This window comes from Passer domesticus, chromosome 4 (assembly GCF_036417665.1).
Source record: "Passer domesticus isolate bPasDom1 chromosome 4, bPasDom1.hap1, whole genome shotgun sequence".
Lineage (NCBI taxonomy): Eukaryota > Metazoa > Chordata > Aves > Passeriformes > Passeridae > Passer > Passer domesticus.
Genome location: NC_087477.1, coordinates 58487837 through 58514694, shown reverse-complemented (window position 1 = coordinate 58514694; position 26858 = coordinate 58487837). Strand labels below are relative to the sequence as shown.

At 42.1% G+C, this 26858-nt stretch overlaps 1 protein-coding gene across 10 annotated transcripts in view; it reads right to left on the bottom strand.

The window, feature by feature from the left end:
* TEC (tec protein tyrosine kinase) overlaps positions 1 to 26858 on the bottom strand; it is a 59462-nt gene that overhangs the window by 21196 nt on the left and 11408 nt on the right. For 2 of the 10 annotated variants that reach the window (XM_064418213.1, XM_064418212.1), the window contains exon 3: positions 6557 to 6738. In XM_064418213.1, coding sequence (XP_064274283.1) covers positions 6557 to 6694 — 138 coding nt within the window. In that variant the 5' untranslated portion in view covers positions 6695 to 6738. Of the gene's footprint in view, positions 1 to 4239; positions 4281 to 6556; positions 6739 to 8954; positions 9101 to 17010; positions 17111 to 20264; positions 20413 to 20662; positions 20808 to 20833; positions 21133 to 21373; positions 21474 to 21887; positions 21939 to 26858 lie in introns of those variants that run through there. The other 8 variants (XM_064418214.1, XM_064418217.1, XM_064418211.1 and 5 more) reach the window with 8 other exon arrangements.

The following is a 26858-nucleotide window of genomic DNA, read 5'->3' as shown; positions in this document are numbered from 1 at the left end:
CAGGTTTGTATTCTGCTTTTTTTCATTTATATCCTGGTTGGTTTTATCAGTTGTAGCAGTCCTGTTTACACAAGAAAGCTTTCACACAAGTCTGATCCTCATGGCAAATACCACTACTGCCACTGAAGACAAGAGCATTCTGCACCTCCCAAGTTCAGACTCTTAAACATTTTCCCTCAGGGAACTATCATTTGCCTTCTCTGCAGAAGCAAATGGTTTCTGCTCAGTAATAAACAGGTAAGTGATGTGCCTACTCCAATATCTGCTGTGCAGCAGTTCCAGAGCTGATGGGCATTGCAGCCCAAACTCTCCCCCTTCTAATACTGCAGACTCCTGTCCACCAAAACACATGCAGGGTAACCACAGGAACCAGGATTTAGCCTATGCCTTTTGAAAATGCAAAATCCAATGTACACTATTTATTGCTGTAAACTGTCATCCATACAGCAAACGTGAGCAAACAATAAAGATGTCAAAGCATAAACTAATTTAATGTACATAAGCCCATAGACAGCTTCATAATAATGGTCAGTGCAAGCAGCAGTGGGATGGAAAAGTTAATTCAAGCATGCTGTGCCCTGCGTGGGAGGACAGTAACCAAACCACACACATCAGCACACTTTCCAATTAAAGAGTATCACTGATAAGCAAGCTGAGCTTGACAAAGAGAGAAATATCATGGTGAAAGGGAACATTGCACAGGTTCAATATGTATGAGGATACTAACAGTCTACATATTAACAAGGATTTATAAAATTATGACCAGATCTGTGTCACCTTTTGGAAGCACCACTCATGAGAAACATCCATGTGAAAGTTTTCAAACCAACAAACTAGCAGGACATGTCACTTGCACAGACCAGCTCTTTTCAACTATTTCACTGATGAGAAGTACTTTAACACCTACACTTACTCTCCTTCCTTCATCATGACGAACTTCCCTTGCCTAAAATGCCATCTAAAGCAAAAACCTGTAGTCTGGTGGCACTTTTAAGTTCAAGTAAGATGCCTTGTCAGTATTAGCTAGCTAAAACTCGTGTGAAGTAGGTGTTACTTGCTGTCATGGCTGTTCTGTAATGCAGCAGCAAGCCTGCTCCAGCTGAGGCCATCTGACTGCCCAGTTCAGAGACACCTGGGAAAGGATTCACAGCAGCCAAACTCATTGGCACACAAGCAGAAAGACAGTAAACCATGAGTAGGTGGTGGCCAGGGCTGATGGACAAGGTAGCTTGGATGCTATTTTCGTGTGGTCTGGCCTGTTGGCTAACTCCAGAGGAATAAATGATGCTGTTCTTCGCAGCCAGCCTGCAAAGGGATGTGGGGGGGCACTTGAACGGTGCAACACCAGCCATCAGGCATACTGGTAAAATGAGTGCTCCTTTCCATTGTCCAGCTGATATTTACTGAAGTGTTTAAAATTTCAGTGATAAACACTTAAGGTTTGATTTTCCAAACAGACACAGATGAAAGTGTAAATGCACCGATCCTTTGAAAACAAACTCCAGGGAATTTTAAGTTGAATATTCAAGATATGAGTTCACTTTTGACAGAAAATGGCTAAACGTACCTAGGGCCACACATATGTGGTGTTATTTCCACAAATGCCTCCTCGGAATTCAAACCTATACTCCATTCAAGATGAAATTAGCAATATGGAAAAAGTCATACTAAAACTTCAGCTAAATTTTTGCTGGTCACAAATAAAGAAAGTCATTCCTAATGAGATTATTTTTAAGCACTGCATGAAATATTTGATTTTCAAACAAGTCAATTAATTTCAAAATTGCTTGAATTTGCTTATCAATTTGACACTGACTAGTATGTTTTGATTTCTTGAAGAAAAATAGTTCAGGAAAATTACCAGATGCACACCTGAAGTATTACCCTGAGTTTTCAAACCACACACAACTGAAAAGAGATTTCCTAATAAAACATTCCATGCTCGTGTTTCCTCACTCCAACACTACAAACACTGCCTTTGCTATACAACCAGATTATCCAGCAAAGTTGCACTACAGTCCATTACTCCATTATTATTCTAGTCAGAATAGTGCAGTAGTCCTCAAGAACAAGGGCCAGTTTGTTAAAAAATGCCTACCACCTCCCACTTTCAAACTAGTTACTACCATCTATGTAAATGTGTTTAAAGATTTCAATAGCCACTTTTGCAACATTAGGAAAAAATACAGAAAATATTCTTTACAACAATGACAGCCGATAAACCATTAAGAGCTTCAAGAAACAACATTAGCTCAACCTTTTTATTTGCTTATAATCATTGTTAGTCCAATATTGCACAACAGTGCAATGATGCCATTTCCCCAACAGCTACACTTACTAATTCTCAGAATTTATGACCAAGAAAATAAGACAAAACCAGAACACACCCCAGCTTAAACAGAATATTTCTCTTTTCTGACATTAAAAGTCTATCTCCATGATACTTAAGGCACATTGGTTCCTGATGCATTTTTATTTTCAAACTTCTTAATGGCAATCTTTTTAACAAGCTTAAAGGTGTTACTTATTCCACATTTTTTATCCAACAGCATAATGCCCAGAAGGTAAGCAGTAAAAGCCAAGGTCCTTTTGGCTTCCTACCCAAAGTAAGTTTCCCATTATATTAATCATAACTGTAGAGCTTTGCACAGGTGACCCAAACCAGGATTCTCCTTCCTCAGGCTTCTTTGTTTTGAAGCCAGTCTTGAAATGCAGCCTGTTCACTGATTCTGTAGCTATGCTCCATAAATGGTTCACATGCCTGCTCCATGACTTACAGCAGAGCATTATCTTTAAGTGAAAAAACTATTTCTCCTTCTCATGGCAGCAGTGCAGTTCCAGCTTCACTGCAGGCATGCACTGTCACTGTACCATGGCAGGGGGCCTGATCTGCTTCAAAGGATATATAGAAAGATTTAAACAAGTAATGAGCAAGCTAAAACAAGATTTTAGCCTGTTGTTAGTAGTCATGTTTAGGAGATAAAAATTTATTGCTCCAAGTAAGGTATATGGGACTTTTTGAGTACATAGGACAGGAAAAAACAGAGAAGTATAGTGTCTATAATGTGTAGTTTCTGGTCAAAGAGCAAGTGATGCTCCACTTCTGGCTGCACAGAACAATTAAATCTCTCAGCAGCATTTACAAGAATAGTGTTTGCTATGGTTGACTGCTTTTTGTTGTCATAAATGTTCCACTTCTGTCAGCAGACATACAAAATGTCTAATTCTGTCACTTTATTAATAATCCCAACCTGCCCACACTTTGAGTATTGACTAATCTGGTTAACGAGATTTACTTTATTCTTGTTTTAAAAAAGAAGTGGTATGATTATTCACGTGCCCGCAAACCCTGGGTTTTTCTTGAACTCTCTCTACTAAATTTCCATAAAAGTTAAAATGGAAGAAAACAAGAAAATACTTCAGATTGGCCAACAATCAAACTGGGTATTGCACACTTGCCTAGAGGAGCAGAACTCAACCACCCTTGGCTACCACTACAGTTATGGGATTAAAATGAGGGTGCGAGATCCTCTTGGCTTGGGATTTCCATGCTTATCTTACCAATCTGGACTTTGAATACTGCCAAGCCCAAAATTAAATCAGTCTGAGCTTATCCCTTCATCTGTCATGTCTTTAAATTCAACACATTTATTTCAGCAATAAACCTCCAGTTATTCAGAGGGGGCAGAATTATCTTGATGGCTAATAACTTTTTTCCCTTCACATAAATTACCTCAGCCAGAATGTGCAGCTTACTCTAAATACATATTTATAGCCACCACAATTGGCTTTAAAAAACCCAAACAATAACCAAACAAATAATTAAACCCACAAACATCTTTGCCATTTAAGTTGTCCAGAGATATTAAGGAATAACTGTGCCACAGAGATCTTAGCCTTACAGATGTGGTTTTTTAAAGAGACCAAAATATTCAGCATGCCCCTTTAAGATCAGAGCTCACTATTTTCAGACAACACTGTTAATAAATACAATGCTGATTAATGTTTAAAAGAATCTAAAATGAGAGGAACAGTGAAAATGAAAATGGTTTGAGGCTGGAAAGTAATGCATTACAGCTGAGCCAGTCTAACAACCTGCTGATGTCAACAGTCAGAGCATCCTGTTCTCCTCCACCACCTGGCAGGGCCTCTGGCACTTGTTAGATCCTGCACCCAGCTCATGCAGCGTGCTAACCCAGCAGAACACTAATCCAGCAGAAATAAAACCAGATCAAATACCTTTCTGCTGACCTAATTGCAGCCTTCCAGCACCTGAAGGGAGATGACAAGCAAGACAGAATCTGTTTCCAAGAGCATGTAGTGACAGAACAATGGGGAATGGCTTCCAACTAAGAGTAGGTTAGATCAGATTTCTGGAAATAATTCTTTAGTGTGAGGGTGGTGAGGCACTGAAACAGAATGCCCACAGAGGTGGTGGATGCCCCATCCCTAGAAGTGCTCTAGGCCAGGTTGGATGGAGCTCTGAGAAATATGGGCTAGTGGAAAGTATCTCTGCCCAGGGTCAGAGGGGTTGCAACTGGATGAACTCCAAGGTCCCTCCTGACCCTGAGGCCTCCTGAGGCCACTCTATGGTTCCATGATTAGAAATTTTTTTCAGAGTAATATGGATTCCAAGAAGAACCAGAATGAATTCAAGCGAGTAGGAAGGCTAGGACAGGGATAAAATGGTCTTTTTCAGCAGCAAACTGATGGCATAGCATAGGCATAATGTATATTTTCAGTCCAACTGGCTGTATCTTAGGCAGAAATGTTTTAATGAGTTGCTGCATCCTCCGCTGAGGGCACTGTGGGCTGCCCTGTTCAATCTCACTGCAAATAAAACTGATAGTTTAAACCCCTCTCAGAGAGATCCATAAGTCAGTCTCCTGGAAAAACATTTTAGCCAGAGGACATTAACCTGCAGGGCAAAGGGAAAGCTGGAAGGGGAAGACTGGAAGAGGAGAAGCTGGAAATGGTAACTTCTTAAAAGGTGACAACCAGACCTGCAAAACCTGTTTGTCACATTTCTATTTGATCTGAATGTAAGATATGGGATAAGCATGCAAGAAATATTTCAGAGGGCTTCTTAGCCCCCACCTCTTTATTCTCTGGGAGGAGGCCAGAATCACCAAAATAGGAGTGACTGTTACATTCTGCCATTATAAAATGGGGGCATAAAAAGCCTGACAGGAGTGTGCAAAGAGGACAGAGCTGGGCTACTGCCAGCAGTGTCCAGTGACAGGGCCAGAGACACTGGGCACAAACTGAAAGACAAGAGGCTCCACTGAACATCAGGAAATGATGCTGGTCTTTTTTTAATGTGAGGGTGACTGTGCCCTAGCTCAGTTTGCCAAGCAAGGCTGTGAAGACTCCATCAATGGAGATACTCAACAGCCAACTGGACAGAGATATTTGACAGCCAGCTGGCTCTTGGCAACCAGCTCTGTGTGGCCCTGCTTGAGTAGGCAGCTTGGATCAGATGGCCTCCAGAGGCCCCCTCCAACCTCAGTCTGTGATCTTGTTCTTAATCCCTGACTGTGTCCAAGCCACTTTCAGAGAACAAAGTGCTGTGAGCAACTTGTAGCATGGTAAGTGAGCTCAGGTCTGGTGCAACCATAATGTCTGGCAGAGAAACATGCTTAGCAAGCCTTAGCTCTCCTCTACCCTCTTCTTTTAGCACAGGTAAGACAGCCAAGACAAGAGATTGCAGGGATCCCTCCATTAAGCTTTATTTATTAAATGGCTTCCCAAGGCATACAACATGTTTCAAAAGCTACTGCAGTCATTTTAATCCTCTTCAGCATTGTGACAAACATGGAAGGTAGCCTCACCTAAGTGGAAAATCTCACCCTCAGCACTGAGGATACGACAGGACACTCTGAGGGCAGGTGACCTGGATGAAACTGAGTCTGGAGATTATTTGAAAAAATGCTGGTCTGAGGATTTGCATAGTTTACACTAATGACTTCCTGAGTAACTGAATTTACACAGAAAGTGGTAATCAGGATGAGTTGTTTGTGTGGTCAAAGATAAACTGCTTCCAGTTTCACTTCAATCACCAGGCTGCATGATCCACTCTAATGGATCTGGTCTCTGCTGAACTTGGTCTGCAATGCACTGCTCCTATCAAAAGATCTTTCTCCTGTTCAAATGCAGTTAATTGCCAGATGTGAATGTAATGGCTTTCACATGGCTACAAGAAACTGCAATTGCAACTTTTTCTATCTTTTCCCCAATTCATCATAGCAGTGATCTTTCATCTCTCTGGAGAGAGAAACAAATCAGCTTTAATGACGACCTCTAAACATTGTTTTATGTCATTCCTGCCATCCTGGCTATGCACTACTTCTCTTATTGACAACCAATTCACATTGACTACCAGGTAAGTTATCTACACCTCTGTCAACTTGAATTATAAATAAGAGAAATTCCAGCTCATGTTCATGGCCACTAACAACCATTTCCCCAATCAGCTCTTGATAGTATGACATACAGTAGGAAAAAAGACAGTACGGTACAAAAGCAAAAAGGAACAAAGGCAATCTGTGTCTCCTACCTCTGCTCGACCTTCGTAGTATGTTAGCATAGACTTTGTAAGCACAAAAAGCCTCTCTTTGTAGTTTAAGGGAGAAGTCCTCTTCTTCTGCTGTGATCTTTTAATCAAAATCTCTTGTAGGATAGTAGTAGTATTCATTTCAGCCACTTGTCAGCTCTCTTCTAGCCATTGAACATCAGTGCCTGTGAAGATAAGGAATAAAACATTACCAGATCTTTGGAGGATCACAGAACGGGAGACTTCTGCAATAAAAAGAGCTTCTACTTATAAATGAAACTGCCTGAATATACAGAAAGCTGGAGCTCACATGGAAGTTTACAAAAGTTAATTATTAGACCAAAGAGTTCAGGCTTTGCTCAGCTGAAGGCTGCACTGGCACATTCCCAGGAAGCCAAAAGCTGTATGTGACTGGGATGAAATAAGGTACACTGCAGCCTCTGTCACAGAGAATACGGGTGAGAAGTCTGAAATGTGCTCCAGGCAAGCAGCAGCATACAGCTGCTCTTCACCACAAACCTGTATAGAAGTTTCTAACCTGCATGGAATTTTTAATTGCTAAGGTCTGTGCATGTATAAATGTCACTTGCAAAAGAGTTCTTTATAAAAAATTGAAGATCATAGAGTCATAGAATATCCTGCATGGAAGATACCTGCAAGGATCATGGAAGTCAAACTCCTGGCCCAGAACAGGATAGCCCCAAGCATCCCACCATTTATCTGAGAGCATTGTCCAAATGCTCCTCCAACTGTCAGGCTTGGTGCTGTGATCACTTCTCTGGGGAGCCTGTTCCAGTGCCAAACCATCTCCTAAGTGAAGAATCTTTTTCTAATGTGCAACCTAAACTTCTCCAGACACAACTTCAGGCCATTCCCTTGGGTACTGTCACTGGTGACGAGAGAGACAAAATCAGTGTCTGCCCCTTCTCCTCCCCTCTCAAAGAAGTTGCAACAGCATTGAAGTCTCCCCTCAGTCTCCTCCAGACTGAACAGACCGAGTGTCCTCAGACATTCTTCATACGGATTCCCCTCTAGACCCTTCACCATCTTGCTGCCCTCCTTTGGATGCTCCTGCATAGCTTCATGTCTTCCTTACATTGTGACACCCAAAAGTGCACACAATATTCAAGGTGAGGCTGCCCTAGAGCAGAGCAGAGCAGGACAATCCCTTCCCTTGCCCAGCTGGTGATGCTGTCCCTGATGGGTGACATGGGTGGCCCTCCTGGCTGCCAGGGCACTGCTGGCTCATGTTCAACTTGCCATCAACCACAGATCCCAGGTCTCTTTCCACAGTGCTGCTTTCCATCCTCTCATTCCCTGGTCTATACACACAGCCAGGGCTGCCCCATCCCAGGTGCAGGATCCCCAGCGTGCCCTTGTTAAACTTCTTATGGTTGGTGATTGCCCATCTCTCTAATTTGTCAAGGGGTCTCTGCAGGGCCTCTTTCTGCCGTTGAGGCAGTCAACAGCTCCTCCCAGTTTAGTATTTTCAGAAAACTCATTTAATATTCTTTCAATTTTGCATTCAAGTTGTTTATGAGGATATTGAAGAATGCTGGGCCTAAAATGAAGCCCTGGAGAACTCCACTGGAGAACTCCCTGGAGAATTCCACTAGTGACCAGTCATCAGCCTGATGTAATCCCACTTACTACAACCCTTTGTACCTAAGATGGATCAGTAAACGTAATTTTGAAAAGTTACCCCAAATTTATTAATGAAAATTTTCAGACACAAATGGTTGTTTAGAAGATGTCAGTTTGAGAACAAAGAACTTAAGCTTATTTTTCTGAAACGGCTAAGCATATGCCTTCCAGCTTCTGTTAAAAAAGACTTCATGCTGACTATCAAAATCAAGCAATTGAATTCAGACAGTTTTGGTCACTCAGTAATGTCAAGCTGCTTTAAGTTCTACACCATGACTGATACCTGTAGGACAAATTTAGGAGTACATAAAAACCAAAGCACCCACAGCTGCTTTATTTGCCTATCTGCCTCTGGGGTCCTGCTGTAGTCAATCTCTCTGTTCTTTGCCATGATGCAGCTAAAACACAGCTGACCTCCTCCCTCATCAGCTCACCACTGTCCTGCCATGCCACCCTGCCTTGTGCAGGTGTTCCTTCTGCCAGGCTGGGAAGCAGGTTAGGGAGGGGATCCAACCAGGATTTCATCATGCAGCACAGGCAGCTGCCTGCACAGACACATTAAATGAAGTGACAGCAATGAAATTAAATGGAGGCAGGAATGAAAGGAGTGGGAGAGGTTGTGGAGAAGCTGTTCCAGAAAACTTTCTCCCCACTCCCTTTTGCTTTGCTCACTTTCTGCCAGCCCTGCCCATGGCACACTTGGGCCCTCCCTGCCTGAAGCTGTGCTCCAAAGCCAGGAGAAGCTGCAGGCACAGACCTGGAGAGCAACTCGGGCTAGAGCAGCACAGCTGGAGCTGAAGCCATGGCTTGAAGATGGAACAGCAGCATCTGCTGAAGCACCAGGGACAGTGAACAATCTGTCAACTGTTTGAAGAGGGTGGGGAGATAACCCAAATCAAAGCCCTAGAGTAAAACAAAAAACAATTCATTCTTCACAGGGTTTACTTTATGCACCTATTTGCTACTTAGAGTATTTCAGAATTCACCGGGGAAATGCCATGCACAGTTTTTTCGGCAGGCAACATAACTTCAGCATGGACAAAACAGTACATTTCACAGAATTGTGGCAGAGAATCTTGAAAATCCACAAACCTCCTCACAACATTGCCTTACGTAATTTAATTTTTAATAAAATCAAATGTAAACAAACTCACTGTAGTGTGTCTCATTTTGTGAGCAAGTAATGGCTGTCACAATACATGAAATGACACTCTGCCATCCAGTCTAGTGTTGCTACTACTTTTCACTCCCTGGTTTGACCAGCTGAGCTCTCATAGCCCGTACTGCTGCTATTTCAATGGCTAGAAGTAGTTGTTAACAGTTTTAAAATATCCTTTTCTTTCCTAGGAATATCTCTTCATATGTTAAAAAAAATAATTCAGTGGTTTAAATGGAACTACAAAATAAGACCAGGCTAGGATGTATAAGTAAAAGATAATAGTTGGACTGCAAATAGTGATTATTATGAATAATCTACTTTTTCTTATTTCTCTTCTTCTGAAATGCATACGCATAACATTTTGTTGGTAGTCTGTCATATTGCATCCTGGAAAAAAGGCAGATCTTTTTTAATCAGTAATTGTCTTATATATGCTATTTAACTGCTAATGCTGACCAATTCTGATTTATTACCCTTCTAAAAATAAATTGGCAATCTTCAAGGTAATTGCAGAAGGAAGAATACTACCATAAACTGAAAATATAAACATTGTCCAAAAAATTAAAAGTCGGTATTAACTTTCAGACCAGCTTAATGCACACAAAACTTTAAGGGTTCCCATCACAGTCTCTCCCACACGAAACAATTCTACTGTTCTCAGTAGTAAAAATTCTCTGTTTGTACTTAAGAAAAACATGATTATTATCCATCTTATCTCTAGATCCCTAGAGTACTGCAATAGAGAGCAAAAGAAGGATTCAAAGCTAACTGTGATTTCAAATCTCAATACTGATAATGCTAATATATTTAATTTCTCTACCAGGTTACATTAACATGACACAAGAATCAAAAAGATCCTTTTGACAAAATTGGGGTTAAAAAATAAAACCATCAGTAAATGTCTGCAGTTCTTGCTACACTGAATTATCTCTGCTACGAAGATTTCAGCAGATTAGAACCAGTTTCCCAGGTCACAAGATCAGCCTTTGAATCTGCATTTGGTCACAGAAACCTGCCTTATTTGGGGTTATTTCCAAGTCAATGGCTCCAGATACGTTTCTTTTTGGCTCAGGATAACTGAACCCTCACCTATTATTCTGAAAGTTCTTTTTCAGAATAGCAACGTTCCATTAAGAAGCCCCCGTAACAGCCACACTTACCTCTTAACAAACCCATGTATCTCTACTTTTCTTCATTGCAGTTTTAGACATTCTCTGCACATTTTCCCTGCCCCCACTTCCCCCCAAACACTCCTTTGTTCCCAGACCATCCCTCAGAACATGAAGCTGTTTGCATGACACATTGTTATCTAGTTATAAACAACTGTGGGAGTTTCAGGCTGACACCCAACATAAACTTTTCACAATATGACTGGTGCCAAGGAATTGCCCTGTTCCCTGCCAACTGTAGTTACACAATAACAAAGACAATCTAATTTGCAGACATGCTGAAGGCTCAGAATTATGGCAGAAATCAGAAAGAGTTACAGATTCTCAGCTTTTCTCACAGCGGGAAAACATCCTCAACATTAAGTATCAAAATACCTGCATCAGCTTGTGTTTCCCATCTTCCCATTGTACAAGAATTAATCTGTGCAGCCACGAAGCCACCATACACCTCCTCAAAACAAATGAAAACAACTGTTCAGATAAGCCTTCTAAGTCAATATTGGTCCAAATGCACAAGGTACCTTTTCACTTGCAGACAGAGCTTCTCATGCATGCCACCTTTCCCAGTTCTCACTGGGGAAAACTGAGCCACTAAGTGATGTGGTAAGCTCAGGTGTTGCAACACTACCCACCCCACATATCTTCTGGTTCCCACTCCCAGACAGATTGTGTCTGTCTATTGAAACAATTAGTCACTGTAATCCAGCTGGACTGTAAGAACCTTTAACATTCAAAAAGTTGAAAAAATGTATGAAATTTCCAGTGCAAATTCTAGCGAGCAGAAAAGAGAAAGTGAATCCAGTCTGGTTAGGGCTTCTCTCAGCCAGATGTAACAATTGTCACTCTTTAAGGCACAAATCTTTGCAACACACATAGTCATGGAGGGGCTCACAAGAAAAAAACACATTCTGAAAAACACACATCACAATGATGCAAAAGAAACAGTAGGAGGAAATATTTGTAGCTGAAAAGAAAAATGAAAGAAAGGTGGAACTGTTTTCTGAGTTTCAACACCTCCTTAGTGATAGCGAAATGTCCCTTGGAATTTGTGTCCTTCAGAGCAAAGTCCTGATGTTAAGCTCATGGGCAATCAAGGCAGACAATCCCTCTAACTAATAAGCATCCTCAGCTTTCTGCCTTGGATTTCATGCATTGTGCAGAACTGCTCTTTTTCAGATTTAGGACACATCAATCCAAACCCGTGTCAACTCCAGATCTGGATACTTAACATTGAAATTATACCTCCTAGGGCAGCAGACTGAAAAAAAAAAAATCAAATATTCACTACTTCAATTTTTGAAAGTATCAATCAAAACGTTGATTTTAAAAACCCAGTTGGTACCTTGTAATCCCTCCTCAAATCTGTGTGTTTCAGAATATTTTTCCTCCTTCATTTTAATTAGTTCAGATCAGTTTGCTGACCAAGCTCATATTGTGTCCCTGCAAATGTCTGCAGTGGAGCAAGTGAAAGGCAGCACAGTGCTCCTCTGGGTAAAGAGCAGAAGCAGTGCAGAAGGAACAAGGAAAGGAGAACTCCTCACGCTGTTTTTTCTACTGGAGCTTCTGTGTTTTACCATGAAACCATGAACTGAGTTACAAGTGAACATTTACATAAGTATCCAGCACAGGCTTATTTGAATAATTACAACTTAGTGTAAGCAAGGGTTGCAAAATATACTCTTGTATTGCCTGTCCTACATCTAAGGTTGCAAATTCAAACTCAAAAAAAAATAAAATACAACTGGTATTAATCCCTGTCCCTGTCCAAAAGGTAAATTTCACAGAAATTCAAATACAAAAGAAATATACTTTAGCAAAAATGTGTCATAATTTAAAAGTTCAGGGAAAAATACTGTAATAATATACAAAATGTATCCTATCCAAAAAAAGGAGAAGTAAAAAATATTAAGAAATATTTAGATTGACTTTTTTCCTCTTTTTTTTTTTTAGCAGCAGACTCTCAGAAACTACTTCCATCATATGCAAGTTTGTGAGAAATGTAATTTGCAGGGACTACTTTCTAAGAGATTTCAAAATTATAGCCAAAGGTTTGCAAAAGTTTCATTTCTCTTTGAAAATCAGCCAAATAAAAAATGGCTAATTTTATATATACAATCAAACCCTGAGAAAATAAAATTCATATTTGCCTGTATGAGGTTTAAAAGTAAACAGGCCAAGGGGTAAATCTATGACAATTCTGACTGGAGATTCTGAGATCATGTGATGTTGCAAAATATCCTTTATTCAAGTGAAAGGTACTCATGTACACACACAGAAGGAGCATTTTACCACAATCAGAAGCAGTTTTCCAAAATTTCTTGGGAACAGGCTCACTACATTTTACAAAATACATAATTTGTTTCCTTTTGGCATTCTAACTTAGGTAGTTGGAGTAAGCAAGAAAATTATGAGAAGTGATGGTCCCTCTTAGGGTCAGTTGGCATCGAGGTGGTTTATCACACCAAACGGGAGCATCAGCTCATCAGCCATTGCAAAAGGGAAATGCACCCCAGAGAGTACACAAAACAGCTCAGGAAAAATGGTAAGGGCACCAAAAGGGGTTCTTTTCCCATTACAACAATGATTTAGTTGAATGGCATGTAGATGTTTCCAAATCATTTATAAACTCAGCTGTTGCTCCTTGCTGGATTGCCTGCAAGCCATAGACTCCAGTTACCAAGTTATCCTTTCACAGCTTTAGAGGGAACCTTCTTCACAACTAAATTATTCAGAAAATTTATGAAACAAATATTACATGATTACCATCCATGATGAAGGAAATATATTCACATGGGCATTTTTTACTTGAAATTACTTAGTACTAAGTTTTAGTTAGCAACACTATGAGATACCATACAAAAGATGGACTGATCAATTTTCACTATCCTAAATGACTTCTTATATTTTAATCATTCTTCTAGAGCTGAGTACTTATAGTTTTCTTATTTTTCCCACACAAGAACTTTGCAATATTTATAAACTTGCATCGACTATTTTGCCTTCAGTTTATTCAGACCAAAAACCTCTATCATTTGTAATGTTCTCTGCTGCAAGACAATAAAACTGAAAATTAGTTTGGGACATGGGAAAGCAAGGCACAAAAAAAAGACTGAAACTTCAGTATTTGATATTAACTCTTAAAAGTGAGACAGCAGATTTCCCCGGTCCAGGCTTCATAGCTCATGTTTATTTTTATTCTAAATACCATGTATAAAGCAAAGTGAAAACAGCAAACAATTTTCTGTTGCCATCCAGCAGGTTTTGCCCTCTATGGTGCCATCGCAGGACTTCAGGATGCTGCAAGAAGTTTGACTGTAGCTGGCAAGATGAGGCAGAGCATAAAGAGATTTGCTTAATTCACTTGTGCAGCATAAAGGTCTAGTGAAGAATATTGGCTTGGCTTACCTGCACAAATATAACTGACCCTCACCTGACAGAGAAAAGAGAAAAGATAAAGTAAGAACAGGAAGGGAAGGACAGGGTCTGAACTGGGAAGAGGCATCTGGTGTACTGGTCCCTTTCACAGGTTTATGCACCTTTGGAAGGAAACAATCCACTTTATTCTGGCATTTCCAAAATAAGGTTCAAGAGGGACATGGAAGAACTAGCTCCAAACTGGCATGGCATTGGTTTGGAGGAGAAGAAGCAGCTAAAGAGCAGAGTCTGCATGCTTCACTTCTACATAGACCGAGGCTACTCCACCACAACCCCACTGGCTGGACGTTCAGTAAAGCAGAGTGCTGCCTCAGCCTTTTTCCAAAAATCCCGGGACCTTAAGAAGGGAAGAGAAACAGTAACACCCACTTACTGAAGAAACAGGCAAAGATGAGATTGGCAAACAAAATGGATGATGCTTGTGCAAAAGATTTTCCTACTTCTCTGGGAAGCTGAAGATTTGGAGGGCTGGAAAAATAAAAGCTCTATTAAATCAGAGGTTGAACCTAACTGTGTTAAGGAATCCTAAAGCTTACTATCAAGTAGGAGGACAATTGCTTTTTTCTCACACTAGCGGTTTTCTGTACAAACTAATCAAATCTATGGGAAAGAAAAATATAGAAAGAAAATAATTCAGCAGTGCCTGAGGATATCCTTTTTTTCAACTACATAAAGGAGTCAACTTAACTTTCTTCACAATTTGAAGTTGTCTTCTCAAATGTTATACAATCTCAAAGATGGACATGATCTATTACACCAAAAATAAGCTCAATTTATTTTAGTATTCTAGACACTCTTCTGACATGGTCTAACTAAAATACTGAAATACACACGAATCATGACTGTCTTTATGCACAGGGAATGACTAACACTTCCTCAGTTATTTCTCTTTCCAAACATTCCAAGATCTTTTTTCCCTAAACAACTGCTTGTTCTCCACCTACTAAAGAACTGCTTGTTCTCCACCTGCTAGACTCTGTGGAAGCTACAGTAAGAAATACTTCAACAAACATGTTTTCACTAGGACACATCCCCTCCGCTACAAAACAAGCACAAGAGATCGAACACAAAATGCACAACCATTTACATTTCAGCTGAGATGTTGTACTGCCCTTCCCATGCGTGGCAAAGCTGTGGTGTTGGCAAGGTCAGCATGCTTATCTTGTGATTCCAGACTCTCTTACCCTGTTATGTTGGATAGGTGTGCTTATTTTGGCTGGGGTAGAGTTAACTTTCTTCACAGTGGCTCATATGGAGCTGTGTTTTGAAACTGTGTTGATTGCAGTGTTGATAATATAGTGATGGCTTTGTTATTGCTGGGCAGTGTTTGCACAGAGCCAGGACCTTTTCTGCTTTTTGTGCTGCCACACTGGCAAGGAGACTGGGGATGCATGGGAAATTAGGAGAAGACACAGCTGGGACAGGTGACCCAAACTGACCAAAGGGATGCTCCAGACCACAGACATCACCTCAGTATATAAAGTGGGGGGAAGAAGGAGGAAGGGGAGACATTTGGAGTTATGGCATTTGTCTTCCCAAGAAACTGCTTTGCATGATGTAGACCTGCTTTCCTGGGGATGGCTGAACACCTGTCTACCCACAGGAAGTGGTGAAAGAAATCCTTGCTTTTACTTGCATTTTATAGCCACTTGCTCATAAAGTCTCCCCATACAGAACTGAAAAGCCAGGCTGTGACCTTGAAGAATTTCTTCTTCACATAGAGTGCACCCTAAGCAACAAGGAATACCAAAGGACTTCAGCTTCATTCATGTCAATATATACATATTAATGCAGGAGAAAATTTCTCACTGAATCTGAAAATAAACACAACTGACGCACGGCTGTGGTCTCGTGTTTTCCCTTTCCTCTGGTTAATGCAAGGTAGTGAACATCTCTAGCAAAGCAGCTTGTTATCTCTGCTCTCCTTGGTATCAGATCCAGATGTGTTGAGGTGTTAAGACTTGCAAGTTAAACAGGGAATTGGACTTGCACTTGCCAGGAGTCACAAGATATTTTTGGTCTTAAGGAACAGCACTGAGCTCAAACTCTTTGAGACATCGTGCAACACAGTCATTAATGCTTCACGGTATCCTACTCCACTCTGCTTATCTATGGTGAGACACAAGGATATTGGAGAATCAATCAAACATCATGACAACTTGGGCTACAATAATCCAGTCCCATTGAGGTCAAACTTACAAGAAGTTAAGGCACTGCAAAGGTAAGATTCATGGTTTGATCTCAGCTTTTCATGGGGAGTGCCTGCATCACACTGACTTTCAGAGTTAGTTTCAGGTTAAGAGATCCAGAAAAGTAACTAAACCAAATTGAGGGAATTTTGCTGCTTGCCCATTACTTTTACTTTTTCCTCAGAAAGGAAATCCCCTTCATGGCTGGGAAGAGTGCTTTGGTGGGAAGAGAAAGCTGCTGTGGTGGCAAAGAGGCTGCCTGCACAGAACGATGGCACTCCTCCCACTGCTCTCACACTCCACAGCCTTTCACCATGCCATTCTCCCAAACTCCCTGCTGATAAAACACTGACACTCTGGAGCTGTAAATATGTCTCCTTCCAACAATGGAACCTGCTATATTCAAGGACCAGTGAGGATGACTGATTGCCAGCCTGCAGCTCTGAGGAGGAGATGGTCCTCATGGCTGACCACGACTAAGCAAACTGAAACAGTCCAACCAGCCATGGTCTGAATGAAACAGCAAAATCACATGTGGCTGCATAACTAAACATGTAACAGGTTACATGTAAGCAAGCTGAATTCAAGTTGCAATAGCAGTTTTGAACCAGCCACTCATAATACTGCAGTGTTCGATCTTTTCATGTTAAAAAAAAAAATATTTTAAGCATCCTTTCTGGTCTGCAACTTCAGCTGGGAAGAGATGCTCAGAATAAGGGTGGGGAGGCAGGGAAAACACAAACAGTTATTTTTTTCTGCCAGGGTATGGAGCTTACCCTGTGATATAGGACATCCTGTAGTTCACAGGACACATAGCAACCTTGAATATATTAATTTATGTATTATCATTATCTCACCTACCCAGTAAGCTAGCACAGTGAATCCAACAAGATTTGTTCACAGGGCTGCCTAGAACAGATTTGCAGTGTTCAGCTAAAATGAAAGGCAGATATCACCTGGGTCTGACGGTGAGTTATGTGGCTATCCTGTGGAGGAAAAAAAAAAAAAAAGAGAGCCTTTTTTTGTTTCATAAACATAAATGGTCAGCAGTTTGTCCCAGTCTAGTGTACAGTGCACACTCTGGAAGTGCCCCTAGAAGGGTAGAGTCCCAGTGCTGTGGCCAGACCCTCTTTCAGAAGGAAGAATCCTACTTCCTTTACTACCCAAAGCCATGTTTTTCTGCCCTACATTCAACTGAAAACAAGGCCTAGATCTTACAAGTTAATCAGATCACAGCTTGTAATAGGCACAAGGCTGAACAAAACCCCTCCTCACAGGAAACTCAGCTGTGACCTACTTGAGCCTACATAAAGTTATACCCTATGTGTGGCAAAGTGGTACCCATTCACGTGTCTGCTGATAAGAGAAATGGAAATGAGAAAAAGCAGGAGTGCCAAGAAAGCCTTTGCTCAGCTCCCACATGCCTCAGCACACTACTTTTTTTTTCTCTTTTTTTCCTGCATTTGTTTAATGTTGCATAGGATTTTTACCTTAAGAGCTGAAAGAGAGTCGCCCAGTTGGCAGCTTGGTGCTTTGCTTCAGCATAGGAGCTCTGACTGCAAACATGGGCAAACACTTCTCCTTCCCCTCACCAAAACCTGAGTCCCACAGCTGATGGGAAACAGCTCTTGTACATCAGCTGTTGCCAGGCTCAGACTCTCCCAGAGCAATTCCTCTCTCTGCAGCAGGCTCCTGAAAACCCTGGCTCCTGCCCACCATGCAAGGCAGGACCACACCACGCTAAGCATGAGCTTTACTGAACTGCCCAGAACACAGGACAGCCATGAAACCAAGAGGTATCTTCTCAGCAATAGCATTTCCTCCTAAATGTTTGGGTATTGTCCAAACCAAAGACAACTTCTAGGTGAAAGAAGTTTACCTTATTTCTAAGAAAGGTAAACCCTGCCCATGATGGACACGCCTACTTTCAGGAGACTTCTGGAATTCCTCCCAAGACTTCATGACCCCATCTGAACACAGTGGCCACTTCATAGCACTTCTAAGAAATGGCTCTCTCTCCATCCCACCTCCATGCCCAGGAAATGCAAAAACCTGCTCCCCTCCCCACAAAGCACCTTCTGCAATGAGACTATCGTCACTGGTACTAGTTGCCCACCTATTTTTCAAGGTTTTATCTCACATGTTGTTTTCCCTGACTCTGAATCATAGCCCGTGGGGCTGAGCCAGGGCAGGGGATGACTGAGAACTGCCAGTGCCGTCATGGCCATGGGGCAGTGCTCAGCTCCCCAGTTCCTCTTCTGCCACACCAGACAAAGAGCAGACGTGTCCACCCAGTCATTTCCCTCACTTGCACACTGTTTTCTTTCCTAATGCTTTTTCCTTTAGAAAATACACTTAGAAAAACAGACCAGAAGCAGGAGAGCAGGATGCTCCTCTGCCTGAGGGCTGGCAGAGCAAACTGGTGATTTGCTGCTAGAAGTAAACTGCTTCATTAACAAAAATACATTTCTTGAGACCTGAGTGACCATTTGGTAAAACACCAGTGCAATTTCATGGGTTTCTGGAGAGTTGTGTCCCATTATATCAGTAATACCTCTAATGCCAAGTGCTAGCATGAAGTCCTGGCCAGGAGAATTAGGGTAAATTGGGCTGATCCCTCTGCAGTAAGGGACAGGATGCAGCCAGTGTAGTGAGAGCCTTTCCCTTGCATTTTGCATAATGGAGAAAGCTATGGGTATCAGCAGGTCATTTAATGAACTTCATCATTATAATTTCCATGGTGCAACAACTGACTGACCATTCCAACACTTTATAGATAAGGTATCAGTAATTCTGTGCAAACAGATGCATATAGATAATAATAAAAATATATGTAGCACGAGTACAAAAATACTTTTTTAAAGTAAAGTAAAAATAAATTATATATGTCCTTCAGGAGCACATATGTAATTAGAAATGTAAAAGCCTGAGGTGGTGGACCTTTCTTCATCATGCCAACCTGTACTCCTCTCTGAGTACTGTTTTCCTTATTTTGCAGTTTTTATAGTTCTTTGTACTATTTCTGCAGGAGAGTCATTGTAGACTGCTACAACTGATTCTTTGGCATGCGCAAATCTTCCTTTTTCAAAGAATAGTTCTAGGTTCAGCAGCAAAAAGGTAATAGGTTACTGAAAAAAAGTCAAACTAAGCAAAAGTAGAAAATCTTAGACATCAATGGTTAACAAAGGCTAAAGACTGTTTTCCATGACCTTTGCATTGACAGCAGGCAGCACAGACTTCTATTGTTTAAGAAACAGAAAATGTTTTGCATATTTGAGGTATAAATATTTGTATCAAACTTACACTATTCTGCACCTTCTCTTGGGCATCCAGTTTACAAGCTAATGCAATGAAGAGGTAATCAAATCTACAACAGGTTGCACCTATATTTGGTGGGGGGGAAGAATTTTCTTCATGCTTCTAAGTAACTCTATTATAAAATTTACCACTTCCCAGTTATTTTAACTTCATTACAGGTTATCACATATCATGGTGTTTCTGAATACAATGTTGTTTCAGGGCAAGATGAAAAAATATAGAGCTAATACTGTTTTATCAGCTCTGTTATTTTTCTCTCTTTTTATCTACTGTAGACAGCCTAGTGGATACACTACAATGCCAAATCCACAATGCCTACAGCTAAGCACTAAAATGTGATTTAACTTAGGACATAGTTCAAACCGCCTCACAGTAAGTGTTTTTTAAATATTTCAAAGACTTGAAAAACTCTACATTAACATTAAAAAAGGTGGTACTCCTATAAATTTTGAAGGGCTAAAAAAAGCAGGTCTGGCAGTTGATACTCAGAGTTCCTTCAAGACAGAGGTGTAACTGCCAGTATGGTTTTCATCTGCACACCTATGAGATTATCTTATCAAAAAAAAAAAAAGCCAAACATCATGCTGCTCTGCTTTCAGTGGTTTCAACAGGCAAGCTCACATAGAAATCAACCTTTTGGTTCAAAATGATCATAATATTCATTTAGAAATTTAGAGGAATATATAAGGCATCCTTTCAATAACTAAGTGCAGAGATAAATGTGATCACTTCATGATAAAATGTATTTCACAAAAAAAAACCCCATAAAATAAACCCCAGAGAAACATAAAACATACCAGAGGAGCATCTGATGGGGCCCTTTCGTGCTGCAGTCCCCCTTACAAACCATAACCACCATAAGTAACTCCCTGTCTGGGAGCTACCTCCCCACCTACAAGAGCAGTACCCAGCAAACAAGACCAGGACACCTAAAGGGCCTCCTCTGCGCAGGTGAAATTATCTGAGCAGCACAGCTGCTCTGTGTGCCAGAAGGAAAGAAAAGCATGTGCTTTCTGATAGCCCAAAATACTCTAAACATTTATATAACAGCAGTAAGTAATAACTCCTCTCTCCAGTCTCTGAGGAATTCTGAGAAATTGAGCAAAACATCATCTTCTATCAAAGGTGAGACAGTCAGAATATCAGAAACACATATTCTAAAATGAAAACAAATGCTCCAGAAGCAAGTGCTCACAAGACAGCTTTTTGCCTGCATCTCTACTAGTCAGTTTTTCCATCTATAAAAGCTACATGTATTTGACTCATGAAACAACACCGAGTATTTCAGATTAGCATCTGTCATTTCAAACAGGGAACTCATGGCCATGCCTGTACTAAAAGTTCAGTTTACAGCTCAAATAATTACCCGTTCCAGCTTTTAAGGGTGCGGAAAGGAAGCCTGTGGAAAAGCACCGCGCGAGTCCCGTCACCTACTGAGCGAGCAGCCGGTGTGCTGTATCCCAGCAGGAGGCTACGCAAGAGCATTCACTGCCCAGGACGGGTAACCCGGCTGGGACAGAAAGCAGGAGGAATTATTAGGATAACTGAACTCAACAGAAGGTGATTCTTCCCTTGAGACGAGGTGAAACAGCCTTAGCAAAGCACAGTGGTTGCACGGAACTAAGACTCAGAGGAGAAAGTCGCACAAACAAAGTAACACTCATCAGTGTTGGCTGTCAGATGGATGTGGCAGCCTGGGCCACAACCCCTTTCTATTACACAGTTAGAGCAATTTTCAGCAAAGGTTTAAAAGCCGGCTTTTGTCGGCGCTGCCGCGTACGGCTGCTGTGACACCTGCGCTGTGACATTCCTCGGGCTCGGAGCGGCGGCGGCCCCGGGCAGCCGCCAGCCGGGGCAGCCCCGCCGTGCTCGCCGCTCCCTCAGCCCGCAGCCCGGCTCGCCTTACCTGCCCCACCTGCCTGTCCCGGCCGCGGTCGCGGAAGGGTCCGGGCGCCGGCGGCGTGGAGGGAGGCGGAAGGAGGGAGGGAGGGAAGGAGGGAGGGAGGGAGGGAGGGAGGGAGGGAAGGAGGGAGGGAGGGAGGGAGGGAGGGAGGGAGGGAGGAAGGGAGAGAGGCACCGCACTGCCTCGCGCTGGCCCGGGAAGGCAGCACCTCCTCCTCCTCCTCCTCCTGCCGCCGAGCGCGGCTCCCCGCGGAGGAAGCAGCGGGGACAGCCCCGCGCTCGGGGGGCCGCGCTTGTCTGGGCACCCTCCGTGCTGCCGGCGGGTGCGGCACTGCGAGAAGCTGAACTGAGGTGTCCCACACCCACTGGATCCGTCGGGAGCTGCCCGGAATCCTGTCCGTGAAGTACAAGAAAAAGGCAAATTACGTAATTCGGAGCAGGTTGCAAACGCTCCCTCAAAATCTAGTTCTTGGCCCTAGCTGGCTGTAAATTGTGTGAAAGCTGTGCATTTCTCTTACCAAACCACGGTGAGAATGAGTGCCCGCAGGGCTCCGGGCTGGTGTGGCAGTGGGCACGGCATTCCCCCATCCCGAGCGGGCTGTGCACCCCGAGGCTGCTCCGCTTTAACTCCCATTGCAGATCTGCTCATGTCCCAGTGCCCCCGGGGTAACAGTGCCTTCCTTCATAATTCACCATGTGCAAGTCACATCCAGCCACCTCAAACCCACAGCCAGAACAACTGAAGTGGCTTTTTGCACCCCTCAGGTGCCTGTGTTAAACTTCAGAGTTCAGGGTCTGTACTGAAATGGCACATAGACTCTTTTCTTTACCTTCTTTCCCTCTCTTTGCTCAGTCTAACCTATAGAAACTGTCACTGCAAAACCACATTGAAAGAAAAAGATCTTGTAAAGTTCAGTGGAAATACATCTCTCACATTTCAGTCAGCCTAGAGGAAAGCAAGCAGGGTCTATGCTGTTTGCAAGAGAATTGTTTTGTTGTGATTAGAGTCTAATAGCTGTATCAACACAGATGTCTTTCTGTTCAGCTCAGAGGAAATGACTTTCAGAGCCTTTGTTTTCACTTGAGGGATTTCCTCCAACTTACTTTGGCACTGTGGCCATGTCTTCCATGCCTGTCACACTACTGCTGAGACCTGGGAGTCACAGGGCTGAATGCCAGTGCGTGGGGCCTCTCTGTTTTAAATACATGGGCAGTCTCCTTTACAATGACTAGTACCACCAGCCCATGTAACCACTCCCCCTTCCCTCCATGTCCACACGTTTGTGGTAGCACACACTCAGGCAGCCATCCAGACACCTTTATCCACTGCCACTGATGTGGTCAGTTTTGCAAACAGGCAACTATTGCTTCATTTTTCAAGCAATGGCAGCTACAGCTTTCGTCACCCCGTCTGCTGCTGCTGTGGCACAGGGAAAGGGCAATAAAACCAAACAGTTGCTTAAAAGTGGAACTTGAAATAGCTTGGCCCCATATGGTACCATTTCTGAGCTCTAGAAAGAAGTGGCATCTAGCAGAGAACTAGATTATGTGTTATGCTACACTGTGACTCAACCAGCTGCAGCTACATTGCTCCTGAGGCTTCACTCCAGAGCTGCAGCAGAAGCAAAGGGACAGCAAGGCACATCTCTGTGGTTCAAAGCATGTGGCCATTGCCATGCTGAAGTTGTTCTTCTTACAACTATTGTTGTCTTACAACTTTTGATCAGGGGTTAACTACTTTGATGTTGATCAGCCAACTGACAGAGCATTTGTGGTGGATGTGTGCAAACTTTCTTGTAAATTTTATGGAGTTTGCAGTTCTCGGTTCCCTCCCCGTGTTCTACCGCAATGGCAGACAAAGGACATCATCAGGATGGTGGAATCAAAGCAACTACAGGATGACACTGCTTCTCAGGATTTTACCCTACTACTAAGGAAAGAGTAGTGGTGAAGAGTCCTTGTGGCAAAGTCTCGAGGAGGAAGTTTCCACTTTGGGAAAGACTGAGACTTATGAAATTTCAGGCCCACATGTAGTGTAAAGTACCAAAGAGAGAAAGACAAATACACAAGCTGGATGGTGACTTTAACAGACCACCTTTTCCAGCAATTTTTCACCTATTGATGCTTCTTCATCTCACGGTTCATGCCCATTCTCTCTTTGAAGCCTGTGTTGTTCTTTTGGGTGCGCTCTTGGGTTCAAAAAGCCACTCTGTAATATTTTTGGTCAGAGAGAGGCATCTCTACCCTCGATCACAGAGAGGCTATTTTTCTTTTTAATTTACATGCCTGTCAAATCCTTTTTGTCCCTTCATTTCTCAGAGGATTCTGTCAATTTAGTCACCAAGCATTTTCTTTGTTTATTTCTCTTCCCTCACTTGCCATGGGCAGAGATAACACTCCTAAGAGGGAACCCTGTGAATGAGAGAAAATTTGCAGTCATTCTTCATTATCTTCTTTCCCTATCAACAAATGTGCTGGTTTTCCTTTCTCCATGGCTTTGGCCCAGTTTTGAGAGATTTTGGGAGTGATAATTCCATTGTACCACTGAAAGTAACTAAACAGTGGAGTGTAATAGAGACCTACCATAAAATACTCTTTCTTGCAGTAAATATTGTTGTCTTGAAGGTGTATGCCATTTCAATGCCAGCCACTGGGTTGTGTTTTGTTGCAGTAAATGTGAGAATCCTCAAATCCTCTGTCCAGTTCAGGCCCCTCACTACAAGGAAGACATTGAGGTGCTGCAGTGAGTCCAGAGAAGAGCAGTGGTGGTGAAGGGTCTGGAGCACAAGTCCTATGAGGAGTGGCTGAAGGAGCTGGTGATGTTTAGTCTGGAGAAGAGGAGGCTCAGGGTAGACTTTATTGCCCCCTACAACTACCTGGAGGGAGGTTGTAGTTGGGTAAGGACTGGATTTTTCTCCCAGGCAGAAAGTAGCAGGATGAAAGGACATAGCCTCAAGTTATGCCAGAGGAAGTTCAGGTGGCTGGACATTAGGAGGCATTTTGTCACTGAAAGGGTGTCAGTTATTGGAACGGGTTGTCCATGTAGGAGGTGGAGTCACCATCCCTGGAGGCGCTCAAGAAATTACTGTTTGTGGCACTTGATGACAAGGTCTAGTTGACAAGATGGTGATTGGTCAAAGATTGAACTTGATGATTTACAAGATAAATCATCAAAAATTTAACCAAGATATCATAGTCACAACAGGAAGGTATAGTCAAAATACCAAGGAGTTTTGAAAGCACTCTGGAGTACAGGGAATCTAGGTTTTTACCCACTGCTTTAGAATATTACAGCATTTTTCATTATAAACATTGCCCAGCACAACATGAAAGATCTGTGCACAAGGTATGTGCATAAACAAAACATATAACCACATAAGGAAACATTTGTATTGTTGTGTGGTTATAATCCAAATTTATGGAGCAGCAATTATCCATATGTCTCACTTGTCCTTTTCTTGATCACCATCTCCTCTGAAAAGTCCCCTCTAGGAACTTCACCTTCTGGACTAGGAAGTCAGTGTTTCCAAGTGGGAGGATGCAGCTGCTACTGCTGGGTGGCTGGGAAGGGGCAGGCCCTGACCTACCATGGTGATAACCTTGGCTGGTCTAGCTGGGATTAATCTTCTTGGGGATGCAGGATGATTTCCACTATGATCAATTTTTATCCTTTCAGTGTGAACTGTGGTAAATTGATGCCAGATTTTCCTTTGGCATGCAGCTGTCACCTGACATTTTGGGATTTTCATATCCACAGTCTAGGCAGGAGTCATAAGTGAATGCTAATTCCATGTAGGAAAAAGAAATGGGGGAAACAGTTTATCAGTCAGGTTATTGATATGCCAGGAATAAAACAAGACTTTGCAAGGAACACTAATATAGTTACTGATTTAATGAACAAAAGGTAAAAGAAGCATGTATCAGGCTAAATTAGCCTCCAAAAATCCATAGACCTCTCTAAAGCTACCAAACCCATAAACTTGCAAAAGAGTTTGCAAAATTTATTTAGTAAGTGGTGGACCTGCTTGACCACAACGTTTGGTAAAATCATACAACCACACACATTTGTCAAACCTTTCTTTCCTCTTTGTCTGTGCTATGGTGTAGTGCTGCAGTGCAACTTGCCACAAACAAAGGAGTTATTTATTAAAAATGGGGCCCTGTCTTCAGCACAGTGCAGCCCGATTTGAGTGGTGGCTTGATGTGCTAATGTAATAACATGACAGGAAAGTAATGTGAATATATGACATGGAAGAGAACATAAAGAGTCTTCATTTATGTGCACATGGTCAGAACAGTACTGCTAAGGAGTACACTGAAATTCTTTGCCAGTCCTGGTACAAAGAACAACTATCTAAAAAGACAAGGATGTGGATTAGTGTGCTGGGTTGTTCAGCGGTGGTGATTGTCATCTTGTGCTCTCTGAGTCTCTAGATACTTCCCAGAGGACCCCTAAGAGGTAACCAAGGAGGACTACAGTAGGATTCACTCCCCAAGGATCTTGAGATCTGAAAACTACTGCCCTACCAGCTAATGTAGTCAGTGTGGACCGTCTGAAGCATGCAGCTACCAGGAGCTGTGGGCAAAAACTCTGTCTAGGTGACACTGCAGGGCAGCCTCAGACATTGTGATAGCATCATACGTGGTTTAGCACATGCCATTGCTAAGGAAACAGTAAGTCTGCTTGAAGAGCCAACTCTTAGATTTCAAAAGCAAGTTTAGCCTTTAGGTACGGGTGACAAAGCAAAATTTAACCAATTAATATGAGTCCTCAGTGAACAGCATCTGAGCTCAGCAAAACTGGGAGTTCACATCTGACTTCAGTGAAGTTACACCAAATTTACTGGGAAATGCTTAAAGGAAATTTTATGTCAAGATGTGGTCTGTTGAACTGGAATATACTATGGAATAGTAGGTGTCAATGTGTAATTTTAGCGTGTAGTGAAGTATTATGTAAGACTGAGTAAGGTTAGAAAGCAAAGCAAAAATGCAAACAACTTTTCTCTCTCAAGAGAAAAGAATATTTTATCTCCCTTTCTGAGAGGTTTGTATCACTGTGTATATAACAATGTTACACTGATTTAATTATAAGAAGCAGCTGAACCACATTGATTAGAAGGCTATCACACCAAATCCCCAAGAGAAGGGCAGATTCTGATTGTGATATTATTGTAGATGTGTTCCTAGTTAAATTATTCTGAATTTACATGTAGGGCAGACTATGGTTTTGCTTATGGAGCTTTAGTCTATTTGGGATTCCCTAACACAATTGCAAAATAAAATATACCATTGTCTGGTTGACAATAAAAGCTCGCTTCAACAAATGGAATTAGAAGTATGGCAACAGCCTTCAGTCCAAGCATTTTGCCACATGACCTTAATTTCTGCCCTTATCAGGCTGGCATCCCAGTAATGACAATTCAGAATAAATCCACTGTGATAATCACATACATGACCTTACTATTATTTTAGAGTGAATTTGACACCCT